This window comes from Rhopalosiphum maidis, chromosome 4 (genome assembly GCF_003676215.2).
Source record: "Rhopalosiphum maidis isolate BTI-1 chromosome 4, ASM367621v3, whole genome shotgun sequence".
NCBI lineage: Eukaryota > Metazoa > Arthropoda > Insecta > Hemiptera > Aphididae > Rhopalosiphum > Rhopalosiphum maidis.
The window spans coordinates 30,203,704-30,220,378 of NC_040880.1; the positions used below are offsets into that span (position 1 = coordinate 30,203,704).

General features: G+C 27.8%; 2 protein-coding genes and 1 long non-coding RNA gene across 5 annotated transcripts in view; 2 read left to right on the forward strand and 1 right to left on the reverse strand.

Annotated features, from left to right (window-relative positions):
* The window catches only part of LOC113549550 (arrestin domain-containing protein 3-like), a 79,230-nt gene extending 76,878 nt beyond the window's left edge, over positions 1-2,352 (forward strand). For all 3 annotated transcript variants that reach the window (XM_026950905.1, XM_026950907.1, XM_026950906.1), the window contains exon 9: positions 247-2,352. In XM_026950905.1, coding sequence (XP_026806706.1) covers positions 247-443 — 197 coding nt within the window. In that variant the 3' untranslated portion in view covers positions 444-2,352. The remainder of the gene's footprint in view (positions 1-246) is intronic.
* A 4,635-nt stretch (positions 2,353-6,987) lies between these two features.
* Positions 6,988-10,299, forward strand: LOC113560897. The gene is made up of 2 exons (XR_003406137.1): positions 6,988-7,125; positions 9,807-10,299. It is a non-coding gene; the product is annotated as an uncharacterized LOC113560897 (long non-coding RNA).
* Positions 7,003-10,347, reverse strand: LOC113560896. Its single transcript, XM_026967018.1, has 7 exons — positions 10,221-10,347; positions 9,914-10,160; positions 9,801-9,833; positions 9,216-9,406; positions 8,491-8,685; positions 8,085-8,324; positions 7,003-8,011 (listed from the first exon to the last, which is right to left on the reverse strand). Exons 2-7 carry the CDS (start codon positions 10,029-10,031, stop codon positions 7,835-7,837), a joined length of 954 nt encoding a protein of 317 aa, XP_026822819.1. The 5' UTR covers positions 10,032-10,160; positions 10,221-10,347; the 3' UTR covers positions 7,003-7,834.
* Positions 10,348-16,675: the final 6,328 nt, after the last annotated feature.

The following is a 16,675-nucleotide window of genomic DNA, read 5'->3' on the forward strand; positions in this document are numbered from 1 at the left end:
CACTTCACAAAAACACATTGCGCATATGGCCAGCTATAATATGTTATTTTCACATTATACCTGTGAGGAAGGGCATACTTACTTACTCTACCAATCAATTAAAATTGTTCAAACATTTATTTTGCCTTTTATATTAAAACACATTTTAATCAGGAAAATGTATGGATCTGCGATGGAAATAAAATTGCGTGCATCCAGAATATAACAATTAATATTAATGTAATATTTGTATTTAACGTTACACAGGTGTCGCGTGCGATCACGTGGAAGGCGGTAGGTATATTGGTCCGGAGTTTTTGCTAGGCGGTCATGTTTACGACGGGTCGCAGACCGAACAAATCGTTCTGTACCGGCCGGTGTACGTGAGCGTACGTCATCCGAACTGCAACTCTACGTCGGTGGTGGCGACGGCGACAACGACAGCGACGACGACGACCGCGTGAACGAATGCAAATTCGACGGCGGCACATTTACGATATATTTTATTGTTATATTTATTGTAGTTTATTATTTCTCCGGCTAACAGTAAAAGACGATAGAACCGTTGTGTGCGCGCTAGCGTGTATGGGTGTGTGTGTGTGTGTGTGTGTGTGTGTGTGTGTGTGTGTGTGGTATTACGGGAAGGAGAGAGGAAATGCAATTGAATTATTACGATTTGCCATCATCTAGCTATTATTATTATTTTATAATTCTGTATCCGAAAAAAATTCATATATTAAATTATGTTTGCTAAAATTTTTTATAAAAAAACAGAGAAAACATACCTAAAACTAAGTTATCTACCCTTCAATACGGCCAGTACTGTAAGACAGGCGCGTAGCCAGGGGGTGTTATAGGTGTTACAGCTACAACACAATCCCTCAGCCGTGGTATACTCATAGATTTAAATTTTATTTTTATTCATAATAATAATATTTAAATTTTTCTCATAAACCACTATCTATTCACTTGTAATGCGTAATACGTTTGTACAATAAAGTATACGTAAAGTTATTAATTTTATGTGTATAATTTTGTCAATTAATTTTGAATAACACCCCCCTTTGAAATTCCTGGCTATGCGCCTGCTATAAGAAACGCAAATCAAAAAGGATCGATGACTATAATTTATTATAGTACTTATCTATAATTAATACCTATTCAATAAATGAGAGACCTGCATACATGTAATTATTTAGTCTGCGCATGTATACTCGTCGATGTGTTTCGGTTTTAGAGTACTTACCTCAGTTGATCGCGGCAAATTGGCTTCGATGTACCTGATTTCAACAACTAATTCAACCAAAACGGGAAATCCGCCTGTAGTACCTGGTATAATTTCGAATGTGGTTTTAACTCTGCAAACTTTCCTGATAGTTTAGTGATATACTGATATCTCTAAGAACAAACTGAAATTATCATCAAAATTGGTCGAGTAATTATAAGTTATATAAACTAGAAATATACGAGCGCATTGCATTTTGTTGTTCATTTAAATAACAAACGATTAATGAAATATTATTTTATTTATTTAAAAAAAAAATCCCAAAGGCTACCCGTGGGCTTGAATCTATAGTTTAGCACACTTACAAATATCGACTTCATTGTTTTTGATTTACGTAGTTCAAAAATCAGAAATGATAGACGATAATACAATATTGCAATCATAGTTTGTAGATCGAACTTATTTGAGGCCTATTTTGAAGTTCGAATTTCCAACTAGCAGTACACACACGCGGTATAGTGGCACGTGCATAAGTATACTTATCGATAATTTTAAAAATCCACGAAAGTATTAACAATTATAACGATAAAAAGGTTAGGTATAAATTAGGTAAACGATGTTTTGTTAAGCAATATTTCTTTTAAAAAATAACATCACAAACTAAAATTATAAATATATAGGCTTAATTAGCAGTGGGTGGAGCTAATATAACTACTAACTAAATTATTTTACAAGCATTCACAAAATTCAAGAGAAAAGGGTAGTTACAACTGTTACAAATAAAATGTTAAATTGTATTTTATATATCTTTATTTAATCAAATTATTATGATATGATTTTACATTTTTACATTAAGAATTGTTAGAAATTATTTTCATTAGGTACTGCAGTCATGGATAATTGGGGTACATAAAATACAATTTAGGATGCAATTGCTACCTATTTAATACCACCACAGACTAAATTAAATTACTGAGCACTATTATATTAAGTACCTGTTGAATGTTCATTTGATTGACACACATGATATAAAATTATATATTAAAATTATTAGTTATTATGAATATTTATAAATTTACAGTTATTTATATATTATCATACAAATATTGGCGAGCAGTAGCGGATTTAGTATTTTTTATTTTGGAGGGGAGGGGAGAGAAAGCCATAATTTTTCATATTATTATATATTATTATGTTCATATCATATCATTTTGTTAACACAATATTTAGGATTTGATTTTAGGCCTTACATATATAATATATAACTGTTAAGGAACCAAACCCCTCAAGCTCTCTTGATGAATCCGCCACTATTACTGAGAGTCAAAAATAAATTATAACGATAAATATTATCCTTGCCCCTTACGGTTCTTTATTACGTTTAATTTGCATTATTAATGATCGTTTAGATCCAACGTGGACAAACCAAAAACAATACCTACCTAGTTTTTTGTGTACCTTTACAACTACAGAATTTAAATTCAAATAAACCAAAAAAATGTGTTATTATTGATACAACACGATTGGCCATTTTCACTTGTTCCTTGTTCGGCATTCAATTGATTCAAAATCCACACACGTCTATAGAGGCACTAAGTATCGACAATTTCCTAAAAAAAAATACTACGTTTGGGTTTTGGCATTAAAATGAAAGAGTAAATATATTTTGTTAAGAACTTAAGAAATATGTACCTACCTAAACATTATAAACCAACCATATGTGATATGTCCATTTATGGCATAAAAAAATATATTATACTATAATTATAGTACTTTTATGGTTTAATAAAGACCTTTTAAATATTATTCAGATCCTTTGCCGCGACCATTGTTACGCCATCCATTTGACTCTGTCAAAGTCTCAAAAATCTGTGGTGTATGCAGGATTTTCTCAAGGAGTGAGGGGGGAGGTATAATATGACTAAAATTGTTCATGTCAAACGTCCCAGCATTTTATTACTTACCTACTGATAAGGTGATAAATGGAAGATACACAACTATAACCATATAAATATTATAAATATAAATTGATAGGTAGATATACTTAAGCTAAAAAAAAAAAGTAGGTACCTAGGTCAATGAGGGAAATATATATTCCTAATCACATTCCAAAAAACGTGAAATTCAACATGGCAGTCTTTATGTACTCTGCCCATCCGTCATTGTTTTAGACGACATAGTGGTGTTTGCTCTCCGGTATCCATTTGGTTATCTACTTATCCAATTACCTTTTCCCGGTTCTGAAATACTACGTCCTGCCTAAATTATTCTTTTGCTTTTTATTATTACCACTACGTCTGTCCGAATCATCTATTAGATTCTAACATACCTACTTATTTCTTCTTCGTTATTATTGTACCATATCCTAGTTTCATTTAGGATCAACAATTTGTCATATAATAAGTTGCTAAAAATATGTATGATAATTTAAATACTTATAAGAAAATCTGGAAATTGTATTACCTACATCAAACTTGTATAACAATCTACAATCAATACAATAATAATATAAAATTCTATAATAGTAATAATAGTTCAAAGATTGTATGGAATTGAGGGTGGGTTTTCCATATTATTTATCAGTACATCATAATTATTAACGTAGGTAGTAAGTCCAGCTTCAATCATGTATAGTAATTACTAATTACGGCGACATTTGCATCATACGCTTACGGCTTAATAGTTTTATTCATGTTCATATGTATTTTAACTTGTAAACTTCTATTATATAAATTACCTACATAAAAAGTATGAAGCCACTTTACAGTTTACATACTTAAAAACTTACTAATATTGAAACATAAAGTGTAGACTAAAGCGCCCAAACGTGCTAGGTAGGTAGGTACATAAAAAAAATAGTGCCCAGATATTGTATTTAATATACCTATTATAACTTTGTGCCCACACATGCTGCGTTGTGGAATGACATGTCCAAACGTGTTGTAGCCGTTATTAAATAATTCTAATTTTGATCGAATCTTTGAAACGTTTTCGCCCTATTTGTGTGCCAATGTATACATAGAATAAATTGTACCAATATTATAAGTATTATAATTAGAGCAAAACACTGCAACTCCAATACTTGTATAGACGAAAAATTAACATTTTATTGTTTATCAATTATCATCAATCAATTATTATATTTTTAATTCATACAAATTCTATAAAACGGGTATAACTATCGACCATTTTTACAAACCCGAAAAAATGCAACAATAATTGAAAATTAAAATTTTAAAATTTTTAGCGTTTATGTTTGAGAGTGTGTATGTATGAATAATGAGTAATGAATGTTTAATGAGCTAAATCTCTATACAACTTTACGTAATGTTATAATGATTTATTAAATGTAAAATAAAAACAATTTATTTGATATAAAATAAATATGTATCTTGTAAATGTATATAATTCAGAATACTATAAAAATAAATAACAACACTAATGTATACACAATTGCGATGTGAAATGTGAATATATTATTAAGCCCAAATAAATAATGTGATTAATTTGCAATAAAATATGTTGATCAATAATGAAAACATTAAATTATAAAAATTAATGTTATTCTGTTCTGCATTAAATATTATGCCACAATAAGATAAATCGTTGAGAAAAAAATTGACCAATACATTTTGAGCAACATTTTAATAAACAAAACAAAAATTGTTGACTAGTACATTATTATTGCTAACAAAAATATTACAGAGTAATAGATTGGATAACATGGTAAAAAAAAAAAAAAATACAAAAAAAATATATCTTACAACAATAATTACATCAGTAATAAAGCAAAATAATTTGTTCTTGAATGTTTTACAAAGATATCAAGCCTCATACTTGAATATCTTTATAATACAGTTCATTATCACCTTCAGTATTAATAATACTGATGTAACAAAGTTATACAATATAACTATTAGAAGATAATCAAACAAAGTAAACACACAATAAGATATTAGGATGTACAATATAAGATAATTATAAGATAAATAATATATAAGACTATTTTTAACTTAAATGTAATGTGTTAATGTTATATAAATAGTTATAGATATTTTTTTCCAACAGAAAATAATTTAATTAAACTAAAATTTTGATAAATTGTTAGGTATTAAAATACTGTTCAAATTTCATAATTTAAGCTAAATGCTGTTGTTATATTGGAATTGGTTATTAAAATAAATGTAATTACCATTATTTTTAAACCGTTATTTGTAATTTAAATTTAAAAAATTTGTATTAAAAAAAGTTTGAAAAATATAGAAATGTAATAAAGATCAAGTTTAAAAGGAAAGCAATTTTGGAATCTATGTTCATTACTATTAGTTAAGATTAATAAAAGATACTGGTGAGATCCAATGTGTAATCTACCGTTAAAATATATCTACTAAGTTATTAGCAGTGTAAGTATGTGACCTAGAACAATCACAAATTACATAATGCAATTCCCATATGTTACATATCTGATATAAAAAATATAAAGCTGTTAAGATAAACTATAGTAAAATATTTTTCTTTACAACTTTACAACCTACAATTCAAGCAGAAGCAGAAAATGGTTCAACTATCCATCACAAAGAATGGTGTGCATATACCTATTTAAATGTGACCACAGACAAACAGTATATACCCGATGGTAAATCAGCAAAAAAAGTTGTAGACCCAAACACATACACAAAAAACCAAATATTATGGAGTGTTACTAAACAAATTTAAAATTAAAGCTAATGTTGCTACAACATTTTTCACAAGGCAATTTTAGGGAAAATTATAGCATTCCTTTCATTCAAATAAGGATGATACAATCTTTGAAAAATATCTTCATAACCTTAAATCGACATTTTATTATCAAGGTAAGTCAAATTTTAATGGTATGTCACATACTAGATAATATAGAAATATTAGAATTAATAAGATTATAAAACAAAAATTATTAATAAGAATTCTGAAGTAAGTTGAAAAATCCATTTTCGAATACTTTTTTTAAATTGAAGTAATTGCTAATTATTGCATTTTAGAAATAAAAATATATTTTAAAGTCAATAGAAGTATACAAAACTAATACAATTTATTAAAAATAAATGAGTGTCAACATTTTATCTAATTAAAAATCCAATAAGTTGTTCAATATTAATTGAATGCAGCTAAAACAATGTTTTGTTTAAAATTATAGGCAAAAGCGAATGAGTAATGTATTTCTAAGCAAAAACACATTTTAAATGTCAAACTTTACTAAGCATTTTATAACTTGTTTAATATTTATATACAAATATGAATAAATAAAATAATTACCCTGTACAAAATATTGCAAATTTATTAGTTTATGTGTTCCATCAAAATGCTAATTGAACACATTTACGCTGTTTAACATTAATTAAAGAGTTAAATACAATATCTATGTCTAAATGTTCAAAAAGTTTAGTCAGATAAAGATGAATAAATCAAAATATATTTATTTACTTAAGTAGTGAAATATGAACATTGTTTTTGTGCAACAAACATATTTATTTAATATCTATTAATATAATACAATTATTTTTCATAATTTTCAATTAAATATTATGTAAACTTTTAATTATCTAACTTAATTTTAAAAACATTTAAAAATGTTTCAGTTCATGTACATTATTTAAACCAAAATTCAGAAAAATACTTTTTAAACATATTTTTAATGAAATGAATTAAAAATAGGTTTGACACAAGTAAATGTGTTCGAATGGTAACATATAATTTTCTAATGAAGTTGAAAACAAATTATGTAAAAAATCTTATGATAGACAAGTTTTCCGTGAATATTTCTATCAATCAACCACGATAAATGTATAATTTTATTTTATCACAGAATAATAATAAGATTTGAAAAACAGTTACCAAAAGGATATTCAGACTGTATGGGACACACTTTTTTCACTTCTGCACAAGTTAGTAATGTTAAATTCTATAAATATAAAATAATAACTTTTTTTTTTTTAAAAAGATACAAAAATAATTTTGTAAGTAATTTACTAGTTTTTGAAAAACGAAAAATAATGAAATAATTCATATTTTTTTAATTATTAGTTATGCTTAAAAAGTACTATAAAGTCGAGTAACATTATATTTATAGTAATAAGTTATTTAACACTCATAAATAAAATTGTTTAGGAGCAACTAAAATATAAATATTTTTGTTAAGGCAACTAAAACATAAATAGTTTATTAAAGGCTTACTATTTTCTTATCTCAACAAATAATTTTTAATAAAAAAAAATGATTTGAGAATCATGATACTTGACAAAATGTTTATTTATTTTGTCTTTGTCATAATAAATTAAAACCTCAAATTTCTTTGGTGGTAAATCCTGCCCAAAAATTACAAAATTTAATTTAAATGATAATTTAAATCTAAAAAAAATTGTAATAATTTACATGAATGATTAAATAGAATTTTTAAATGCCATAACAACTATATATCAAAATAGATGACTCGTGTTAAAACATAAGTAATATAATAACTAATAATTAATACAATCTGAAAATGTAATTACAAATAACATATCTCGAATAAACATAAAATACTTAACTTTCAAAACCAAAAATATCATTAGGCACTTCAGTCCATAGTCCATTCATAAATAGCAGATATTTTAATTAGTTTACATAAAATGATAGATTTTGTGTTAGAACAGATGGTTTTGCAAATATGTAATCATTTGCTAATCGATCTTGCCTAGTTACTTTTCCAGTAACTATATACCCTTTATTTTCCAAGAACGTTCTTATACCATCGTCACCTTCTTTTACATGGAAAAATTCCACTGATAAAGTCTATAAACAAAAAATATTAGACAATTTTTCTTAATATAGATAGTTACATACATAATAGTATAACTAAACTTACTCTTATATCAATCTTATCAAATGGAATAGTTTTTAAGACATTTAATTCTGATCCTTCAACATCTAAGCTGAAATAATCTATTACTGTTATGTTTAATGCTAAAAGATATGTATAGAATGGAAAACATTGTACATTAACCATTGGTAAATTCTTTTTCCCAATATCATTTAGTCCTACTAAGTCTTCTACAACGTCATCATATGCTATTCGGCCCATATTACTACGTTGAAGAAAAGAAACCTAAAAATAAAAAAAAATTAAGCATATTATTTAAGACCTCATTAAAATTTAAAAAAAGAAATAAATAGAAATTCCTAAAGCATAAAAATTAACTAATTTGTTGTACTAAATTACAATATTGTATATATAATATTATTATATTCAATGATGGTGGTTCTTAACTTACAATTTCAGGATAAGGATTAATACTAAGACAAGAAGGTGATAAATATGCTCTTCGTCCTTTTTTTAACATTTTCGCAAAATTTAAAGGATCTGCTTCTATGAGTAGTCCCGTCCATCCATAATAACGTTCAAAGTATAAAGTATTAGATCTTGTTTCACCATCCAAAGCTCCGCATTCAATAAAAAAACCTCCTTTCTAAAATAAAAATAAATTAAGAGGACGCTATACCCGCATGTGTTGTCTCTGTCTTATACACGCGTAACATAGTTAAAAACTGTTTTGCGCGGGACAACTTCACTCTCTCGATATTTATATCAAAATTACCAAAATTATAAATCCCATTGGGAAGAACTTTACCTGTGACATAGCGTTTTAATTTTTTTTAATAGTGGTAACCAATAATTTTTAATAATTGAATGAAAAAAACCTAAAGTTCTCAAACTGATAACTTTAATTGCATTCATGTTATCAAAAAAATTAAAACGCTACGTCACAGGTAAAGTTCTTTCCAATGGGATTTATAATTTTGGTTGTTTTGATTAAAATATTGAGGAAGTTAAGTTGTCACATGTAAAACAGGTTTTAGCTATATTACGCGTGTATAAGACAGAGACAACACATATGGGTATAGCGTCCTCTTAATAATAACTTCAAATTTAAGTATTAATTTATTATATATTTATTATTTATACACAATAATAGATTATTATAAATTATTTAATTACTGTATAATCAATGATCTTGGCTATTTCAGCAGCTTGTCCCATTGAAGGATCTATTAACGACATATCAACTAAATTATAATGATTTCGATGACCTTTATTTTCTTTAATAGGTTTGACAAGGAAATTTTCTCGCAATTTTTTTACAAGATTTGAATCATCCATGGATACTTCTGGACCGTTCAAATCACTATCTAAAAATATTAAGAACTATGAATAAAAATATGAATTTTATTTAGTTATTAGATTTCACATATATTATTTAAACAATATAAGCTAAAGTTTACTAATACTATTTGTAAGAAATCTTGTTTCATAACTATAAACTATATTTCTTGTTATAATCAAATTAAGTATAATAAATTAACGAAACCAAGAGTAAGAAACCGAATAAATTTCTAAAGAGGTTTCATAATTATAGCAATAGGTACTAGTAACTGATAGTAACTTATCTAAACATTAAATTTAATATAATTTAATTTATGATTGTATTAAACAAAGTAATTTTTACCTTGAAAGTAAAATAAAAACAATGAATTTTTGAGTGATAGTAATCTTGTGATTTATTATATACTATATTTTTCTTACCTTTAGAATAATTGTAATATGTCTTGAACATTTCTGAAAAATTTAAGAGATCAGTATTAATAATTAATTAATGGACAACTTCAACATCGGGTCCTTTTACAAGACAAACCTACCATCATAGTGCATGAAATTGTTGTCACCGTTTTTGGACGTCAAGATATTAAACAAGCAAACCACAAGGAATGCCAGTACAATATACAAACATAATTTTTTCGACAACAGTTTTTTCATCGTGAATGTTATTCGTCAACGAGCACGTACAGTCTAGTTACTTGACTTCAAATACATAAAACGCTTCTAAAGTCGAAATTTTCAAGAACATACCGGAGTTTTGTGAAGTACAATACTGAGTTCACAAGACTGTACCGACAAAATTTAAAACTGTTAATCAGACGATGGGGAGATGATCGATTTTATTACCTATTGAGTACTGTGTGACTATGAGAGTTGAATATTACTGTAGATGAAAAAGAATATTAAAATACTATGTTTTTTGTAATTGTGATGACTTTTTTTTATAGAAATGAATAGGTACTAAATGATTTCGTAGTAGAAAAATAAAACATTAAAAATAATCACTTATTGTGTATAATTTGTGATAACAGCATTGTACACGATTTGATAACATCAGTAAAATGCATCGAGTTTACAGCACGTACGTCGTAAAGTAAATAATGTTACTCTATGAGATTGCGACACGTGCATTATCACAGTTATGGAAATTGGAAATATTTTCTCTAAAAGTTTAACTAAATACTATAAAGGACGATAGTAATTTTTATAATATTCGGTTTATCGTCATTCGTTCATATCCTTCATGATCACGCCCACGTGCGGGCCACATAAGCTGACTGTCTAGGTGGCTTGGTCTGACCAATTTTTTTTTAATCAATTATTATAGGTAGAGATGCCCAATGCCTATAGCCTATTGTATTTTAAATAATTTATTTAGTTTTAAATTTAAGTAACTTTTACTTAATTGGCGGGTTGCGTTTTAGTCAAATTTTCTACCCAAAGAATGAAAGAAACCAATCCTATCTAAGTCAAATCGATTTACTTAACTTTTTCCCTGAACCATATAAATAGGAAGACAAAACTACAAAAGGAAGGACAATATTATTCAAATGATCAACTTAGATTTATATCGTATGCCGGTATGGCAGTATGGTACTAATAATAATAGAAAATTAATAAATAGACACGAAATAGGACAGAGAGGACAAGATTAACGATGGACAACTTCAAACGAAACTAAGAAACCAGTAACTCGATCTTACAATAATTTACATAAAAAGCAGATGTACTCGGCACCTAACCATTTGACATAGGTATTCTATTTTCTTTTTCTATAAATGTCGATGAAAATTATTTTGCTCAGTCAAAAACCTTGAACATCTAATACATAAGGTTTCATTATCCGAAAATAATTTTCGTTATTTATAAATATTAAAGTTACATTTGCACGATATTTTTATTTTTGTGAGCATTTATTGAGAAATTCAATTTTTTTTTAAATTTGTCATATTCATGAGAATAAATAATAAATTTAATTATTTTCTAGTAAAAAATGTATTAAATGTTTAGTTTGTATAACTAAGGCTTGATAATTTAAAAGGTAAAAGGTCCCTCTCCCTCATGACTCGTTTTTACTATAACTAAAAAATCAATAAAATATAGGTGCAAACACAATTTTATTTGTTGGCATTTAAAGTTAAACAAAGAATAATTATTTTAGATATTTTGTTGCAATATAAAAATATTATTCGTGAGTGACTATTCAATTTTTATACTCGCAATTTTGAATTAGCAAAGCGGTTACTTACCTACCTAATTTTTTTCAGTTATTTTAAAATGTAATTATTCTAAGAAATGTTTACTTTTTACACCCCCCCCCCCTCCCACCACTCAGATATACAAAAATGAAATGCATTATATTATAATTATAACCAATATATTCATTGCTCCAATCAAAATCTAAAACATACATAATACAATAATTGTAAAATTAATACATTCATCGATCTGGGACTCCTCTTAGAATTAATACTAAAATCGTGTACGACATTGTCATCTAGTGATTGAATCGTATAACAACCGTCTGTGGTTAGTATACTCGTTAAAAAATGAAAAGTGCAAAATGACAACGGTTGAACGGTAGATAGTGCTGCTATTATCATTCTGACGCATGTTCGACAAATTTACTTGGTCAATATGTTTTAGTGTTGTGATACAAAATAATAATAAATATTAAAAAAGGTATTACTAAAACAAATTGTAAAAATAAATAAAAATATTATGCTTACATATATTATCATAATAAGAACACCATATAAGATGCCACTATTACTACTTATATGATGATCTTCTATTCTCGAGAAAATTATATTTGACTGCCTTAAAATTTGCTTCGTCATGGATATATTTAACGATTTTTTGGGTATAAATGCATGATTATTTTATAGTCGTACAGGAAATGTTTCCTGAAAATCAATAATTAGTAGGAATAATTACTATAAACAGAATAATTCATATTTATAAATTTATACAAATTGTATGTTAATACAATTTTTAAAAAAAATTATTTAATTTTGTTGTTTTTTTTATCAATTATAAAAATAAATTTTATTTTTTATAATATCAATAATAGTGTCTTCGACATCAGTATTATTCAATATATTTTTCTCTACAACCATAAGTAGGTGGAATGCCTTTGATTGTTATTTGTATTAACTGCCCGCAACTCACTTAACCACCCGAGATTCATCGGGAAAAGTCCCAATATTATCTATCCTTCCGACAAAGTCCACCTCTGTATACATTAATACATAAATAAGACATAGCTTTAAGATATAATATGAGTGAATCAATTCCGTGGCCAGAGGGGCTTCAGGGGTCAAGCCCCTCCCCCCGAAATGTCAGACGACAATAATTTTATTAATTTTATTTACCGTTTGTGATGATAAAGTAACGCCGCTCTTATCACTCTTACTTGATCTTTATTTGATAATATGTATAAATATATGAATTATATTGTCAGAAATACCTACAGTGCAAACTTAATATTTTGTCATAATTGGTCATCAAAAATTAAGTCACCGCACGGAAAAAATCCTGGCTTTGGAGTGAATAATAACCACGAATATTCAACTTTAACATGAGTGTACTTGATTGGTGTTTTCATCATGTTTTAGTACCTACTGAAGTACTGATAAGTCTATATATCTTTTTCTTTGTTGAAGATGACGTTGATTTTTTTTTTTATAATTGAATGCGCTGCAGATAAACATACCCTTGTTTTTCCTTCATGTATTATAATTAAATCGTTGCTTAATAGCCAATGTAGGTTAATTACGATTTTCAGATCGCGAGGCAGTAGACTTAGCTGATGAATGTTGAGATTGATTTAGGATTTTTGATATCTAGATCCATCTCCCGACTCCCGACTTCCCGAGTGTCTGGATATTGTGTATAGAACATAATAAAAATACGTAATGGTTAAGTGACGTAAATACTTAATTAGCTCATAAAATCATAAACCTTGGAGGAGGAGAGGACGAAGCTTGAGTCTCATACCATATTCCCAATGTGACCCATGGGTCTATCTGCATGTAACTCCCTATTGAGCCTATTTCCATATATCTTTACAAAATAAAATATAATAATTACACAGGTAAACAAATAAATAATAAAACAACAAATTGCAAATGTAAATGAGAGTTTTCCTCTTTTTAGGAAAAATGTTTCCAATAATTGTATTGGTATCAATCATTCTTGTCGAAGGAGAAAGGAAATTGATCAGTAATATGAGTCGTCTTATTATGGATCACACAGAATAATTATATTCGAATATTCTGTCTTCTCAATATTTCTTGTATTCTAAAATCATAAATAATCTGTAAGTAGGTACCTAGTTACATTGATGATTGTGAATAAATTTTTCGATTTTTCAAATAAAAAAAGATTAATTATTGGTACTTTACTTATCTATACCTAGCTAAGTATATATTAATTTTAACTTTTATCTAACTAAACATTAAAAACTACAATATAAAATAAAATTATTAAAATGTTTTTTTTTTTCATTAATTTTTGTTGATAGTGTCTATAAAAATTGGTATGGTTTAGACAATCCAAGAAGGGGTATATGCTCTCTTCTTCTGTACTCCCTATATAATGGCGCCCCTTATAATTGAAATAAGTTTCAAGTTCTTATAAATATATTATATATTTTTTTATATCATATTATATAGATATAATATAGCATATTAAAATAACTAATATGCATCCATGGTATCGTCCACATCAAACTTGGTATAATGCGTAAGTGAAAATAAATATAAATAATTGTAAATTGTACCCATATTTTCCTAAAAGCTTAAAAATTGAAAAACCTTAAAACCAGCATTTTAATGTAATAAATAATCAATTATATTAAAATTATAATATATATATATACCTAATATGTTATAGATACGAGTTTATTATATTATCATGTGATCGGGTATGCACTATCCTCTCTTACAGTCGGATTAGACGATCGTGATGGAATAAAACATAATATAATTTAATATAATATGGGAGGAAACCAGTTCTGCGAGCCGCACTCGTCCATTTATACATGCGTATGTATAGTATTATGAGCACGCTACCGCGATCGACAAAAACCCGTGTGCGTTTCGTATATTTTATACATATATAAACCGATATAATATGTATACTATAATATTATTATATATTATAGAATACGCGTGTGTACGCTGTGTGTGCGCTGTGTATGGTACAATCGATGTGACACCTGTCATTCGGACGGTTATCGGCGGTGAAGTCCGAGGAGAATGAGGTTAGTTAGGCACGGCAGGCGAACACAACGACGAGCCGGACCCCAGACACGCTGGAGCCGAGGATATACCGCATGGCATGGGTCGGTCGGTCGTCTGACTGTCTGTCGCCGTCGCACAGCCATCTCCGTCTCTCCCCACTCGTTCTCTCTCGGTCGCACACTCTCTCTCCTTATCGATCTATCGATCTATCTACCCAATACCCATCTCCCTTTATCGTTTCCGAACAAGCATATATTATACACATAGGTATATCTTTATCGTTTTCTTTCTCCGTCTTTGTCACCTGTCCCGATCGTTTATACACACACACTCGCGCACGCACGTGAGTTTTCGAACAAAGAAGTATATATATATAAACTATCTGACCAACCACTCTTCATACATGCGTATAACATACGACAGAAACCTTGGAGCCTATCGGAAGGAAAAACATATACGTACACGAAAAAAAAGTAAAAGAAAAAAGAAATAAACGTGCGTCACACAAAAGACACCAACATCGCGTCGTTTCCCCCGATGAAAAAAACGTGAGAAACGTCGTTTTTTAATTTTTTTTTTTTTTATATATACAAATAGAATAACAACTAGAAAAATTGAAGCAAATTGTTCGACAGCGACGCGTGTGCAGTGTGTATAGTCGTCGCGTACCTACCTATCTATATCTATACTATATACGCATCGTTATTAAAAACTCTCCTGGCTGACACGACGATAATAATAAAATAATAATAATAACAATCGACCGCGCGCACGATTCACACGTTTAATAACTATATAATATAAATATATATATATATATATATGTACGTATACAATAGTACATAATAACACATACACGGATACACGAGTATTATATAATATAAAGATATATTTATCTATTAAAAAAGGTATAGCTATAATAGCTATTCTTAAAAATAACTATAATGTATGCGAGAAATGAGAATTTCGATTCCATTATTATAATTGCTGTTCTATAAATATTACTTAATTTCACGATAAATGTTATATACGTGTATAATTCATACGCGTTTTTAAAGACGAGGACAGTGCAGTGCTATGTAGGGGAAACAATGTTTTCGGCGGGTGTCAATTTTAAGGGGTAAAAAATCTTGATGTGTGTTTTTTAGTAAGTAGCGGTACCGATACCGAAATATGCTACCGAGGGTATTCTAATACACGACTTATCAACCTTTTTTTTATTATGGCGACACATTGATAAAATATTTCATATTTTGCGAAACACAATTTAAAAAATAAAAATAATGAGTAATATTTAATATTTAATTTTAATTAATGATATAAAATTAAAAAAAAAAAAACAAACAAAAAATATGACATAGGTAATAAAAGTAATGGCATATTTAGATAACAGATCACTAATTTTTAATTATTATAGAAATTAGAAATTATATCAAGGACCTATTGATTTTTGTAAATTGAGTCAAGTGTTTGGGAATTTTGTGTCATTTAATAAAATACTACGTGAAATATTTTGATTTATTCGGCGATATAACATATACTGGTTAAGATACACTGTTCTAATAAATAAGTTTACTTTTTAAATCTAAATATATATCTACCTACTCTACCTACACAAGCGTTTTGTGATATGTAAGGTTAGGTGACACTGAGTGACACCATATACAATTTGTTCAAGGTGACAAATTTGTTAACATAATACTTGATGGAGAGTTTAGAATGTTTAGGCTTAACACTACTTAAGTCACCTCAAGATCTAAACAAGATGATATTTTATTCAATTTCGTCTTAAATATAAAATATTCAATTATAACTTTTTAGTTTTTTCTTTTTAATACGAAATATTAATTTATATTCAATATAATAATACATGATTGCTGTACGTGTACATATTGTGTCTACGATTCCACAATTACAGAGGATTTATCAGTGATAACTGTATATTAAACATTTAATTCTATATGCTGTTATAATTTTTATGAAGTGTTGTACCTAGATATATCATTTTTATTAAAAAGTTACTATTAATTATAGTATTTTAATTTCAATATGGTT